Raw genomic sequence first — 15,867 nt, forward strand, 5'->3', positions numbered from 1 at the left:
ACTTAATTCTCCTATACAAACAAGTATTTATGAATAAAACTAATATTATAGTCAGCTCTTTAGCAGATAGACAAAATAAAATAAAAGTGGATGAAAACAGCCTATGTCTACAATGGCCATCTTCAAAAACCCTTAAGGCACAGGTAGGGATCCATGGATCAATGCCTACTGAATGTTTACACATTATAATAACCAAAAGTCAGATATGTCAGCAAATGGTCTAAATAACCCTCCTAGCTGTATTTCTTAGAGTTTGTTTAATTCCAAGGGTTAAAATAATTTATATTGTGTGTATGTCTTGAGGCAAAACATCCACAACTATACCTTATCTAGCAGAATGGCTTTGGGGGCATGGGTGTTTTGCTGGGATCCAGGGTTTATCTTGTCTAAATCAGCTTGTGTGCCCCTTTTCTAAAAAGTGACAAGTGTGGCGTGTGATGCTTTTCTTACACTCAACAATGGTTCTGCGTTTCGAACTTTGACTTTCCTTGTTCCCATCCCGACATATTTCCGATCACACGGGCACATGACTAGATAAATGGTGTGTTCTGAATTGTATGTGGTATGTGTATTCAGTGACCAAGAGTTTTTAGTCCTAGATTAACATTCTTAGTGGGTTTTGCCAGATGATAAATACTGCTATTCCCACAGGGAAAATGTGCCCAGACTAGTGGGAGGGCCCAGAGCTTGGTGTCATTCTTAGTAGCCAGTATACTAGGTCTATTGTGTGCCGGATCGTCCCTTAAGTTGATGCTTTTTCTGTAGAACATCGACTTCACAAGAGTTGTACAACGTTAGAAAGTGCCAATGTTTATTAATAATCTTCTTTATCAGTCTTTCTTTTTTCTCTTAGGTCAGATTCTAGAAGGGCATCTCTGTTGGTATTAAGGGCCCTTTTCCTTGGTGCAATAAAGGGTAATATCAGCCATGTAGTTTGGTTTACATATTGCCTGCTTATTTATCAAAATCATTGACAAAACAGCAGTTTCCGTGGAGGCACAGAAACTGACCAAAAGGTATGTTTTCCTTTAGATGGCAAGGGTGGAAACTATCAAATTATATTAGATTTTTTTTTGTCTGTTTTGTTTGTTGTGCGTCAATTGCAAGGGGTCCTAGTGATGTAAAAAATATGTAGATATGTAAAAAAAAAAATGGCAGTTCTTTATTTAGTGTGATGCTGGCAGGGGTGACTGCTTTCGGGGCAAAGCGGCAGGGCAGGGTGCACAAAACAAAAACAACAAAAATAGAAAGAAAAATAAAGAAAAAAAAAAACGTTTCTGCCGCCTGCCACCGCACCTCTCTTCTGGCTCCACTCACTGCATGCACAAGCTCCCAGCCTGTCCTGCTGCCAATCGTAACGCTGCTCCCATGCTGGCAGCATGGGAGCAGTGTTAGGATTGGCCTGAGCGCCCTGGCTTTGTGCTCCTTGGCAGACTAGGAGCCTGTGCCTGCTGTCACCAACCCGGCAACACAGCCCGGGTTGGAGAGAGCTCACTGCGCATGTGGGTTTGGCTGTCCTGAGACGGCCGCCTAAAACACATGTGCACTGAGGGGAGTGCACATCACTCCCTCTCCCTGCCTGTCATCCCGCAAGGCCAGCCCGCTTGCAAAAATAAAAATGATAATAACTATGGTTCATTATCGTTTTATTTGTCAAGTTTAGCAGCTGCTGGGGGGCAACGCTCCTCTGCCATAGCGGAGGAACCGTCGCTGGATGTTGGTGAATTTTAGGAACTGATTCCAACCGTTGATTCTTTGTACAGCCAGCTTCCAGATGATAAATAAATCATTTACGTAATGACGCCAGACTTTTGAGCTGTCTTTGAAGGGATTGTTATCTGAGTAGATAAAGAAAGTCCATTTTACATGTATTTACAATCCAGACTGGCTATGCTGGGAGCGAATGTGCTACCCGTAAATGTTCTGTGGGTTGTATATATGTTTTCCTTCAGATTCAAAAACGTCATTATTAGGAGCAAGGAATCTCATAGGAGAGGACCCCTCTCCTTTTGTGTATCAAGAGCTAAAAGTGTCAGTAAAGCAAAGAAAAGAGCTATTGGACACTAATGCAGAGTTCTCAGTGCGAGTAGTGAAGACCTTCCACTTGCCAATCAGGTGCTTGGGGTAAGGGATTAGGTCTGGGGGATGTGTTGTCAGAACTGAACTGTCCAGAGCAATCAAAGCTGGCCACAAAAATGCCTTCCAGGAGGAGTAAAATGCCTTTTAATGACAATAAAATCCATATCTTCCCGACTTTGAGCTTTGCGACCTTAATGTGCAGACAAGGCTTCCAGCACAGAAGGAAGGGAACATTGCCTGTGGTCCTGAGGCAATGTCATGGTTCCATGTGCGACAAGCACACAATACATATAATTGTGAATCTAGAGACAGCTCAGGATTATCTGTTCACAAGAGGGGGAAATACTGATCAGTGAGGCCAAATGCAGCACCTCATCTGTTAACTATGTGGTCATTTGCAACTGTCTGATAGCACCTTCTGAAAGAGCCCAGAGAAGGCGCTATACTGGTGCTTTACAGTGCCTAGTTCACTTGAAGTTATTTGTGTGTGTGCTAGCTGTTTGGTGTCGCCCCTTGCTTCCCACTTATCCACCTGTTCTGCGATGGGTAAACAGTGTAACTTACTTAACTTTCTAGCTGAGAAGTACTGAATAAGTAATTTGTCACTAATTTTGCTCTTAACTGTGACCAACCTAGACTCACCGGTCGCACTGGGTCAACTGGTTTCGATGTTTGTTTTAGGTCTGGCATTACCCAAGACCTTCTGGTTTAACTAAAATTATATGTATCATATACTTACTTAAAGGGGCTTCCAGGTAGCCCTCTTCATCCCTTTGTCTTTTATTGTGTCATTCACAATTGTATTCAGTCAGCTGCAGCATAGGGCAGTGGCTTAGCTGACTTAAGCCATTCAAAAACTTTGCTATGAATGATAGCACTCTGCCCTTTAACAAGGAACATGTCCACACAAAAGTAGTTTCCTTCAGTGTCATTGACCACTATGGCAATATGTGCTTTTTGAGATACATTTTCTTTTGCTTTCAGCCAATGTTTATTCTAGACTGACGAGGGCAGAGCAGCTTCCCCAACACTAAAGTTCTGTAACAATCATGATATCACAAGCTTCAACAAAGACAAAAGACTGGCGGAGAAGGCCAGACCTATCGACTTTGTCAATGCTTTTGTTATTAACTTGTAAATGCCATAAAAGAAGAAAAGTACTGAACCCTAAAGCCCAACCACATTTTTACACTTTTCAGTTTTGTTGGTGCACCAACCGGTCATGGAGTCAGATTTACTTCATAAGATGTTGACGGGACGATGAACAGACTGTACCTTGTCCTGATGTACCTATGATATGTTGCTGGTTTCTCTGACCTTTATTCACCCACAGCCAGAGCAACACTGCAAAATTAGTTTTTCTGCTTGACAAAGATGTGACTTGCAAAGGTAAAAGTTATTTCTGACCTCCTACAGGAGAATTTTAAATTCCCTTGGGTTAAATATCACAACTCAGCAGGTAAACAGCCACTGTTGTAAGTTTGAACAGTGAAAGGTATTCGAGGGAACTCCGTATCCAAACCTTCACAGGAGAAACAATGCTAGAGTAAAATTTCCTTGAAAATACTGTGTGCAACTAAATGCCCTAACGACTAAGCAGACCACATTGAGCAAATTGTGAATAAGCTTCACAAAGATCTGAAATGAATGTTTTCCTTTTACGTGTTCTGGTTATGTAATCCTAGACAGGTAGGATGCATGCAGAAACAACCTAGAACAGAAGCCTAAACAGTAGCCCTGCCCAACGAGTTAACAACAACCAGGAGTAGATGCAGAACTTGGATACATGTTTTGAGATAGTGGAGTACTAGATGGGGTGGATGCACTGTTCCTGTTGGGTCCACTAAAGGTTTCAGTCATTTAAACCTGAGTTCAACCACTGGTAGCTATGGCACAGAGCAGATAGGCTTAACTTAAGAAAATAGGTAAAGCTAATGCAAATACCAAAACAGCTAAAAAGTAAAAATCACAACACAATAAAAATCTCTCTCCAATTGATAAAAATAGAGAAAAATATAATGAACAAAATAACGCTAATATGAGAGAAAGCCAATAAGGAGAACAGGAGATATGAACTCTTACATTTTTAAGTTAACAATCTGTCAAAAACTGCAATGAGCCAATTGCAGGCTACTGGCCATGCCAGACAGAGACAAAGGTAAGGTTTAAGGCCGACTGCAGTGAAGTGTCAGGAGGATACATAGGTCAGATTGTTCCATTTAAAAAAGTTAACTTCACACTAAGAACATTTTTCAAGAAGGTAGAGTCCTTAGTGGGGTAAGGCTGCAGGCTGGATAGGAAGACAGGCCTGTTGACAACAGGTTAACAAAAGATGACGTCTCGGTGAAACTTCTGATGAAGGTGGGAAATGTCCAGAGTTCATGCCCAGGAAGTAGTCAACATCGATTGGATGCTGCTCAGTGTTGCACCTAGTGAAGCTTTCTACCTTTGAACTTAGATACCTTTCTGGAAGTCGGGTTTCATCAGTGGGGCAAGGCTGCAGGCTGCTGTTGAAGAAGGTGTGATATCTTCAGAAGTTAGTCAGCATCAGGCCTGCTGAATTGGAGTTGTGCTGCAGAGAAGAAAGTAATGAGAGCAGTGGTGATGTCAGGCCCACCGACGATGCAACCTTGGCTGATCTGCTGGCAGGCTGGTGCCAGTACTACCATGGCTGTCCAAACAAAAATTAGCAAACATTTCTAAGTCTGGGGTTTGTAGATTTAGGCAGAAGAAGTACACTCTGAAAACAGCCATGGGTTCAACGACCTGAGGAACAGCCCTTGCGGGTCAGGATTCACTCCAAAAGAAGCCACCAGCAGGGTCCAAGGCAGGTCCAGTTGAAACTGGTCAGCTGGTCTCTTCCAGGAAGGTGGAATTCTTGCAGCTTTTGTGTCACACTAGCCTAACAGGACATCAGCCAACTGCCCTTAGAAAGAGACCATCTAGAACTCTGCACTCCTGCACTGCCCACTCCCAGAAAGATATGGATGCTGTTGTCTTAGGGAAATCTGATTTGAGTGAAATGACGTGTTGTTGGGAGAGAAGTGTAGCATGATAGGCTTGTAGGACATGCATTACGTGGGCGTTTATGCCCACTTTGAGAAGTGACATGACTTTGGCGTCATAGAAGGTGGGAGTCAGGCCAGTGGCTTTTGTAAGTGAGTTGAAGCATATGATCTTCCAACAGGGAGACAAATAGCTTGTAAATCTACAGGGTGAAGCCATTAAGGCCTGGGTTTTCCCCAGTGGCATGGTTTTTAGTGTTTGCCTTAACTCTGAAATATTTATGGAGTCCTCAAGGGCAGCTCCTTGGTATGGGGTGAGGGCCGTCCAGGTGCAACTATCTAAGCAGTTATTTATGCCTGACTGTCATAGGCATTCATCTCCATTGCTATGTAGTGATCTAAAAAAAAAATCATGACAGCCTTCTGCTTTCCCTGTTGCCGCAGAACTGTTGATATTTGCTACTTTATCGTAATGCATTTAGTGTCTCCCAGGAATATATGGAACTCTTTCTAAAGATCCATTCTGATACTGTATCCATCAAAACCAACTTCAAGATATGCCTGCAAGAGTTACATAGGGAAACCTAAGAGCTTGGTTCTAGAATAGGTGATATGGCACACAATGTTGATGCATTGGTGAAAGTTCAGGAACTCCTTTCATAGGAGGTTCAGTCTCAAAAGGAGCAAAATATAGATCTCCAAATGAAGCAAGACAACCTGTAAAACAGAAGCTGGTATAACAACATTTGGATTAGAGAAATCCCCAAAGGCATTGACACCCAAAGGGTAAAGAAATTCATGACAAAAAAACAAAAGTTGGCAAAGCCATAAGGGTGACAGAAAGCACTAGACCTATTGGTTCTGACAATGCTTATTCTGCTTTATTACTGTAAAAGGAACTCACTAGATAAATTCAGGCAAAGCAGCTTTAAACCGGACTGCTTGAAACTGAGGTTGAAATATGCCATTTATTATCTGCACAGTACATTAATGTAAATCAATTGAGCCCATTTTCTTTCTGTGCCCAACCAATGGTAACCAACCTGTCCCTTAATCAACTAAGTACAAAACAGGGCTTTTTTTGTTTCACTTCAAACCACAGTGCTTTCACTAAAACAAGCAGTAGACAAGCAAGATGTTGTTGTATTGCTAACTACTCAGAGAGGCAGCCCCTGTATTATGACAGCACTCCTCCTAACAGGGTAAAAAACAGTTCTACCCTGGGTAAAGTAACATTTTCTTTTCTCCTTGGATGACAAAGTGACCACATTGCTACTTGCAGAGGTAAATGTCACATTTAGCAACTGGTATTCATCAAAATGAAGTACTGATTTTCTGCCAAGAGACATGCTTGGGATGAATATTTTAAACTGGAGAAAACCACTGAAGCCAACTGATCAAACACCTATAAATAAAAAGGTAAACATTTTTGATTCAATGTGTCACCATCCTGAAAGGAGTAACTGAAATCAAATAAAGTTTCATACAGTTAGGAACAGGTGGGTTGACAGTATTAAAGTTTGTGCATTTAATAGTCTCACAGACAGCAAAGATGATTTGTTGATGACCACTTACAGGCATTCAGAGGGCTTGCGAGGGAGGCTTGTTTCATTACATTTTGTGCACACAAAGCTACTCCTTACCTGTGGAAGCTTTTACAAGGGTATTCCAAAGGTGACCTGACATTAGTCTCCCCAGTGTGAACTGTGTTCCATTCTCTGTGACCTCCTCTGCAGGGTTTCCCTCCACCGTCTGTGGTAACTGGTTTAATATGTTAGATACAATATCGAGGACTACCTCGTCCTGGCCTTTTCCACCTCTGAAAAAAAAGAAATGGGATATATTTGTATTGTCTTCATTTGAGCATAAGACCAGCCTCTGTGATAGTGAATACAGAATACGCAAGCAGTCTCAATGCATATGGGCGATGGCCAATGATAGACTACTAATAACTGGCTCGATTGACAGAAACTTGTGAAGTTGTATCCATGAGTGAGCTGAATAACCTGTTATTGCATTACACCTTTGGGCAACACGTTTGTAGCTTTTTGTTGGTCGCAAACTGCATTTCCCTGTGTACAAATCTCTATTTTTGGTAAGCAGTTACAGACTTGCAAAACAAGGTGTGCAACTAGCAATTAGGAAGGGGTATTCTGAGGGCGTCCCTTCCTAACTGCGAGTCACAGTGGTATGTATGATTGTTTTGTGACTGTGAATGCGGTAGCAAAACAATTGCAGTTAACACCAATTTCAAATTGGTGCTAACCCATTCTCAAACAGGAGAGGGACCCCACAGAACCCATTCCCCTTTGTGAATGGGAGCAAACATGTTTTTTCAGAGCAGGCAGTGGTCCCATAAACTTTTAATTTGCATCCTGTTTTCCTTTAAGTAAAATGGGCTGCATTTTAAAAAAAAACTGCTTTATTGAAAAACAATCACTGACATGGTGGTCTGCTGACCCCAAAAGGCCACCATCCCTCTGAGTGTGGCCATTCCCAAATGGGTAGCAAATTACGGACCTGCCTCATGAATATTCATGAGGCGGGTCCATTGCGACCAATTTGAGAATCGCAAACAGTGTGGTTAACAACGTTGTACATTTTGGTTTTTTTCGACTAGGAATTTGAGATGCACAAAAAATTGCAAATTGCGAGTTGCAAAACAAAAGGTCGTATGTCTGTCTGTTTGTCTCTTTTGGGTCAAAGCCATGTCCTTTTTAGGAGGGAGTTTTCTATGTATAATGACCGTGATGAGGAAGAGTAGGAACAATGTTTCCATCTAGTTGTAGTCTCCTCAGCCATGTTCCTCATCCCAGTACTTATGCATGAAGGGAAAATGCTTAAACTATATTGAGACATGCACCTTTTGGTGTGGAAAGCACCAACGTCCGCATGTTATGCCCCATTTTGAAGGGCTCAACTCATATTAGGCCAAAATTACCACATAAGAAAAACAATACATTCAGGGATTTTATTGAGTCAGGCTGCTGTCCCACGTGAGTATGATGGTGGTACTCTTCCATTGTCACTGCATGGTACGCAGTTCTTACAAAATAAGGTAAAGCAGCAGAAGAGAGAGAGCTGGCTAAGAACGACTGACCAATGTCAGGAAATGGGCATCCATGTGTCACCCACCCAAGCTCATGAGACCTCAATGAAGGGAGGGAAGCAAACAGATCCAGAGCCGTACTGCTGAATCTGTGCCTTATTATCAAGAAGGTTCTCATCCACCACTGGTTACAGGATGCATCAATGGATTTACATTGTCTTACTGCTCTCGAGGCTCATCCCGGTATAATTTTCTCTATCGTTTGAGAGGAAGGTGTTGGTAGAGATAACCCCTGTATTGCCTTTTGGGAAGATAAAAGAATAACTTGTAAGGCGGCGCTTGATTAAGCTTGGCTTTGGTTGAAACTTGTTAATCAAGTCTCTCTAAAAGTCTTGGCCTAAAGGGTCTTTTCTTCACATAGAAGGTGTGTGGAATTCTCTTATGTTCTCACTGGATTATGTTGGCTTTAAGTCTGTCAGCAGTGTTTTGTAATAAGAGAACAGAGAACAAAAGCAAAACAGCAAACCTCAGGGGTACTTTTCAACATACTTCTTTCCAATGATTGCTATAAAGGAACAATCTTGCCTGTGGCTGTGCAGCAAGTGTATAGTGTGGTACTTGTTCATATACATTTGTGCCTGGTTTAAGCTTCGAGAAAGTGGGCTAAGTTGTTAAGAGTTGTTAATATGGTTGAAAAGAACGGTGCCACTTGTATCCAAAGATTATTGACTTAGAATGTAATGTTGTATTAATCAATCAATCCATAATTTGTTAAGCGTTCTACTCACCCGGTAGGGTCTCAAGGCGCTGGGGTGGGGGGAAGGAACGGGTGCTACTGCTCAAAGAGCCATGTTTTGAGGCGCTTTCTGAAGGCTAGGAGGTCCTGGGTCTTGCGTAGGTTGGTGGGGAGGGAGTTCCAGGTTTTGGCAGCGAGGTGGGGGAAGGATCTGCCGCCAGAAGTGGTGCATTGGATGTGAGAGACTGTTGCGAGGGCAAGGTCAGCGGAGCTGGCGGGTCGGGATGTAGAAGTTAAGTAGTTCGTTGAGGTAGGCCGGACCAGTGTCGTGGAGGGCTTTGTGAGCGTGGATTAGGATTTTGAAGACAAACCTTTTGTTGATGGGCAGCCAGTGTAGGGTTCTGAGGTGGGCGGAGATGTGCTCATGGCAAGGGAGGTTGAGGATGAGACTTGCTGAGGAGTTCTGGATGCGCTGGAGTTTTTTCTGGAGCTTGTCTGTGGTCCCCGCGTAGAGGGCGTTCCCGTAGTTCAGTCTGCTGCTGACAAGGGCGTGGGTGACCGTTCTTCTGGTTTCTATTGGAATCCACTTGAAGGTCTTGCGTAGCATACGGAGGGTGTTGAAGCAAGAGGACAATATGGCGTTGACTTGCTGAGTCATGAAAAGAGACAAGTCTAGTATGAAGCCGAGATTGCGTGCGTGGGTGGTGGGTGTCGGGGGTGGTACTAGGGTGGCCGGCCACCATGAGTCCTTCCATGCTGACTTGTTGGGTCCGAAGATGATGATCTCGGTTTTTCCTGAGTTCAGCTTGAGGTGGCTTCCTGTCATCCAATTAGCAATGGCGAAGAGTCCGGTGTGGAGGTTGTTCTTGGCGGTAGAGGGGTTCCTCGTGAGGGAGAGGATGAGCTGGGTGTCGTCGGCATAGGAAATGATGTTGAGGCCGTGGGTTCGGATGATGCTGGCGAGCAGAGCCATGTAGATATTGAAGAGGGTGGGACTGAGTGAGGATCCTTGGGGGACTCCACATATGGTCTTAGTGGCTTTAGACCGGAAGGGGGAGGAGGTGAACTCTCTGAGTTCTTTCAGAGAGGAAGGAGGTGAGCCAGTCCAGGGCTTTGTGGCGAAATCCGGCATCGAAGAGGCGTGTGCGAAGGGTTTTGTGGCAGACGGTGTCGAAGGCTGCAGAAAGGTCGAGAAGGATGAGGGCAACGGTTTCACCCTTGTCAAGTCTGGTCCTGATGTCGTCGGTGCAGGCGATAAGGGCGGTCTCGGTGCTGTGGTTTTTGCGGAATCCAGACTGGGAGACATCGAGTATGCCGCCAGGAGGCGGGACAGTTGTTTGTTGACTATCTTCTCTATGACCTTCGCGGGAAAGGGGAGTAGAGCGATAAGTCAGTAGTTTGTGAGGTCTTAGGGGTCTGCCTTGGGTTTTTTGAGCAAGGCGTTGACTTCAGCGTGTTTCCAAATATCTGGAAAGGTGGCGGTCTCGAAGGAGCTGTTGATGACGGGCTGGGGAGAGATGATTTGGCTGGCCTCGTTGAAGACGTGGTGGGGGCAGGGGTCTGTTGGAGAGCCTGTGTAGATGGTGCTCATGGTTTTGGTGGTTTCTTCATCGTTGGCAGGGGTCCAGGTGCTCAGTACGTTGGTGCGGCAGGGTGCTATGGGGTTGGCTGTGTCGGTGGTGGTGATGGTGGGTGACGGCGTTATGAAGCTTTCGTGTATGTCTGCAATCTTGTGGTGGAAGTAGCTGGAGAGGGAGTTGCAGAGGTCTTGCGAGTGCGGAGGGTCGATGACTCAGGATTTGGGTTTGGTGAGTTCCTTGATGATTGTGAAAAGTTCCTTGCTGTTGTGTGCATTGTTGTCTATGCGCTCTTTGTAGAAGGATCTTTTGGTGGTCCAGATGAGCTGGTGGTGTTTGCGCATGGCTGATTTGTTGACGGAGAAGTTGCTCACTGATTGTTCTTGGTGCCAGGCTTTCTCAGTTTTCCGGCATTCTCGTTTGGAGGTCTGAAGTTCTGCGGTGAACCAGGGAGCTGTCTTGTTGATGCAGGTGTTGTTGGTTTGTTTGAGTGGAGCGAGGGTGTTTGCGCAGTCGTCGAGCCATTGTTTGAGGTTGAGGGCGGCGGCGTTGGGGTTGTTGGTAATGGGTGGCGTAGATTGGGCGAGGTTAGAGATCAGTTGTTCCTTGGAGATCTTGTTCCACTTGCGGTGAGGGATAGGATGTTGTTGGTGGCGGGTGGTGGGCTTCAGGAAGGAGAAGTGAACACAGTGGTGGCCAGTCCAATAGAGTTCGGTGGTGTGAGTGAAGGTGATGTGTCTGCTGGAGGAGAATATGGCGTCGAATGTGTGTGTCCGGCTGAGTGGGTGGGCGAGGGGACCAGTTACCTGAGGCCAAGGTTTGCGAGGTTGTCCAGCAGGGTAATGGAGTTGCAGTCACTGGCGCTGTCCAGGTGGAAATTTAGGTCGCCGAGGAGCAGGTAGTCCGGGGAGGCGAGGGCGTGGGAGCTGATAACGTCGGCGATGGCGTCACAGAATAGGGGATGGGGGCCCGGCGGTCTGTAGACGAGGGTTCCTCTCAAGATGGTGTTGGCGTTGATGTGTATCTGAAAGTGTAGGTGTTCTGCGGCGTCCAGGGTGTCGTTGGTGTTGATGGAAATCATGATGGAACTTCTGTGTATTATGGCAATTCCTCCTCCTGGTTTGTTGATAAGGTCTCTTCGGGTGATTTTGTATCCCTCCTGGATGGCTATGGCAATGTCGGGTTCCGATGAGGGGTTCATCCATGTTTCAGTGAGGAAGGCGATGTTGTGAGAGGCTGTTGTGAGTTGGTCCCAGAGCTCGATGGCATGCTTGTGGATGGAGCGGGTGTTGAGGAGGATGCAGCTGAGGTGGTTGGGGTGTTTGGTGTTGTGGTGTTTGTTAGTTAGATTGCAGGAGAAGTGGCATGAGTGACATGCAAAAGGTCCGTGGGTGTGTCTGGGGTTAGCCTGGGTGCAGGCGGTGCGCCGGCCGGGGTTGCGAGCGTGGAGCTCTGTGGTGGAGTAGAGGCGTTTAGGGACGGGGAGGTGCGTGGACCAGGGGGAAGGGTGCTGGGCACGGTCCAGGCGCGGCCAGGCGCAGACGGGCTTGCCTCTGGCGCGCCTCAGGCATGCCAGCGGTGCGTCCGCTGCGCCATTAAGAAGGGGAGGTGGGAGGGAGGAGCAGCTGGGAGGCGGGAGGGTGTGGCAAATAGGGGCACGAGGGGGGACGGGGCTGCAGGGGACGCAGGGACGGGGAAACCGGCAAGCACCGGAAAAAAGGAAAACAGGTCACAGAGGAAAAAAAGGTAAAAACGGGCCAAACGAAGCAGAGCGAACACAGCAAATGGGCACAAAAAATGAATGCAAAAACACAGGGAAAACAAAATACAGATGCTACGCCTACCACTAGACACTAGGGATGAGGCGCAGATGGGTGCCTGCGGGTGGTGGAGGGCCTCGAACTCTCGTCAGAAGCAAGGGCAGGGTCTGGGGCACAGAGGCAGGCTGGTGGAGCTGCTCGGCGTGTCGAGTGACTCCTGGACTTAAGGCAGGTCAGGGGGTCACACTCGGCACCACGCAGCGGCCACCATTAAGAAGGGGAGGTGGGAGGGAGGAGCAGCTGGTAGGGTGTGGCGAATGGGGACGCGAGGGGGGCGGGGCCGCAGGGGACGCAGCAGCAGGGACGGGAAAACCAGCAAGAGCCAGAAAAAAGGAAAACAGGTCACAGAGGAAAAAAGGCAGAAACGGGCAAAACAAAGCGAAGCAAACACAGCAAATGGGCACAAAAACTGAACGCAAAAACACAGGGAAAACAAAATACAAAATACAGATGTTACGCCTACCACTAGACACCAGAGATGAGGCGCAGGCAATCAAGTTGTTTTAGAATTGCCAGGCATCATGAAAGATGCCAGAGAGGAGGCTGGGCTCTACGTCGGCGGACAGAGGATTCTGTTGCATGATTATGCTTACTTGTTTTGCAGTCCATGCTATGCTAGTTTTGTAATCCATGATCCACGGCCAGATTCACAAAGGTAAACTTAGACCAAAAGTCTAAGGGCCCGATTCACTAAGGTAAACTTAAACCAAAAGTCTAGGTTTAGACTAAAAGTCTAAACTTAGGCCAAAAGTGTCACGTTACTACGAATAAAGTCAGACGTTTGGTCTGTCTAAGTTTAGACTTTTGGTCTAAGTTTAGACATTTGGCCCCCCCATTATGAGTTTGGTGGGCGGAAAAGGCCCCTTCCTGCCGCCCCTATTAAGAGTTTCTTGCTGGGTCAGTGGGCGGAAACAGAGTTTTCACCAGCTGGCCCAGCGGAAACAGCCCACAACATTGAGACCAGCTCATAATTGAGCCGGCGTCAATGTTGCAGTGCGTAGGGTGCACCAGCACCCGTTGTGCTTTTAACTGTCTGCAAAGCAGACAGTGAAAAGCGTAACAGGGCTGGACAATGGGGCCCCTGCATTTCCCATGCCAAGTGCATGGGCAGTGCAGGGGCCCCCATGGGGCCCCTGCACCCCATCTCCCCCAGCCTTTACATGGCAGAGCAACTGCCATGTAATTGCGGCTGGAGAGAGGGGTCGTAATCCCCAGGGCAGCACTGCTTGATTGGGACCGCCAGCACTGCCTGGACATTGGGCGGCCGAAAAGTAGCGTTGCCGATGGTCCGACCATGGCGGTAACGCCACGGTCATAATGTGGCTGCCAGACGACATCAGTGGCAGTCTGACCGCCACAGCGGCCCTGGCGGTCTGTAGACCGCCAGGGTCGTAATGAAGGCCTTGGTCTAAACTTAGACTAAAAGTTTAACTTTATTATGAGTGAAGTTAGACTTTAGATCTAGCTTAGAATTTTGGTCTAATTTTACCTTTGTGAATCAGGCCCCATGTTTGTTGTGGAATACTTAGAGAGCTGGGGGGAGGTGGTCAATACGTAATTATCGCGCCCATTGCATTTCTACAAATGCTCTTGTGCTGGCCGTGCTTAGCCAGGATGGCTAGGCGTATTGTTTCCCTGCACCCATGGAGTGCAGGTTACTGTACGCAGTGTGCATATGCAGGATGTTCTCGTAAGCGAGGAGCATGAGGGTGTTTCAGAGTTTTAGTGTGTGCTTATGAAACTGGATCAGTGGAAAGTAGGCCATTCTGTATATGTGGTATAGAGGTAAGTGTGGTATTCTTTATTGGCGCTGGGTCAGTGTAGAATGCATTTTGTGTGCGGAGCTGTGTTAGCCTGTCACTGGGGTGTGTTATGGAATCAGTGGACCCTAACAGGAAAGTATGCCCATCTCTTTTTCATTGCATCAGTCTAGTGGGCAAAATGCTTTGCAATGTGGGTAAGCCTGCTGTTCATTTATGCACAACATTTGGTCAAGAAACCTGGATTTTTTATTGGATGGAGCAGCAGGAGTGTGTCTTTCAACAGTAGGTGAGTGAATGAGGTGTGATAATCAACAGTGCTGTTTAGGGAAACGATGGGTGTGCACTCTGAATACCCCAGAACATCAATGCGACACAACATCGAGGATAAAATATCAAAAACAATATTGCAAGTTAAGTCTACAATTTCTATACCCAACGCCACATATATGTACCTATGCGGTACACATATCTTCAAGGTACACAGATGTGGAGTTAAGAATAGTAAATGTATATGTCTCTATTTTCACTTATCTTTCAATATTTTGTCCCTCGATATTTTGTCCTTGCTATTCTTGCACCAAGAAATTCTAGGGTTCTGTAACTGAGTAGTACAATCGATACGTTGCAGAGAGGGATGTGTGGTTTGATGTGGTTGTTCCATCGAACTGTATGTTGTTAGCATATTGAATTAGAAGTTTCTTAACTTTCTCCATGCACATGTTTATGATCAGTTGTAAAGTAGGAGGTATGTAGTGGTTTATCATATGTTTGTGTATATGTGTCACATGCTATCCAGTTCCCCTGCACCTCTAAGGTAAGATGGAAGGTGTATGGAGATTTGCCGGACAACAGCGAGAGGAGAAGCTAGACAGACATCCTGCTTTGGGTGGAACATGTTTCATCTAACATAGTAACTTACTGTACATAATTTATTACGGTTATATTTGTCTGTGTCCCCTAGTTTCTGTGAAGAAAAAGTCCATCTTGTCAGATCACAGATAAGTCTGTCACTGAAGGGCAATTGGGCTTAATCTTTCCACCTAGATGTTCTTCACACCAATGATGTACATGGCTGAAAGGAAGAGAAGATTTGACTGCACCCATTGTTTCAATCACTTGACCTGAGGCAAAGTGTATACAGGGTCCTCCAAGAGATAGTGATGGAAACAAAATACAAAAGCCACTGTTTCTGTTTTCCTACTCCCAGTGATCAGAATTAGATGCCTACCATATCTTTATTCTGCAACAGACATCAGTGGTTAAAGTTTATTTATAAAGTGCATAGTTGATTAAATCCATTACACTAACAATAAAATCAAAGAAAATGTTAAAATTTAGAATTAGGAAAGTTTGCATAACAGCCTTTGTCATTACATAACTGTTTCTCATTCATTTGCATTAAAGGAGGCCTTGAGGTAGGAACAAGATGCTACATGTGCTCGTTAAAATGTATGTTGGCAATTGTGAAAATGTATCAAAGTGGCAGTCTGTTGGCACAACCGAGCTTGGGGATGTCGGTCCTGGCCAAACAGTTAAATTTCCAAATTCCTTCGTTGGGGCGAGCAGAGTGGAGTATGTGTGCATTCAGTACTGCATCTAGACTGCAAAATGCAGCGAGAGGCCATACTCAATTCAATTCAAAGAAGCTTTATTGCGGCTACAAGAGCCAAAAAAGCGCGAGCAGTAATAAATACACGTAATAAAATAAAATTGTAGGTAGATAAAAAGGAAGTAAAAAAAGTAAGTAATAAAAGAAATAAAAATGGAATAAAAGTGAGATAGAATAAAATGAAATGAAATGAAAAGCGCTGTGCAGGATGTTAGGACAGTCTTATTAG

General features: G+C 45.5%; 1 protein-coding gene across 1 annotated transcript in view; it reads right to left on the minus strand.

Moving 5' to 3' along the window:
• The window catches only part of DNAH14 (dynein axonemal heavy chain 14), a 923,784-nt gene that overhangs the window by 60,256 nt on the left and 847,661 nt on the right, over nt 1-15,867 (minus strand). Inside the window, exon 80 of the mRNA XM_069236199.1 lies at nt 6,728-6,903. Coding sequence (XP_069092300.1) covers nt 6,728-6,903 — 176 coding nt within the window. The remainder of the gene's footprint in view (nt 1-6,727; nt 6,904-15,867) is intronic.

The sequence above is a fragment of the Pleurodeles waltl genome, chromosome 5 (assembly GCF_031143425.1).
Source record: "Pleurodeles waltl isolate 20211129_DDA chromosome 5, aPleWal1.hap1.20221129, whole genome shotgun sequence".
NCBI classification, from domain to species: Eukaryota; Metazoa; Chordata; class Amphibia; order Caudata; family Salamandridae; genus Pleurodeles; species Pleurodeles waltl.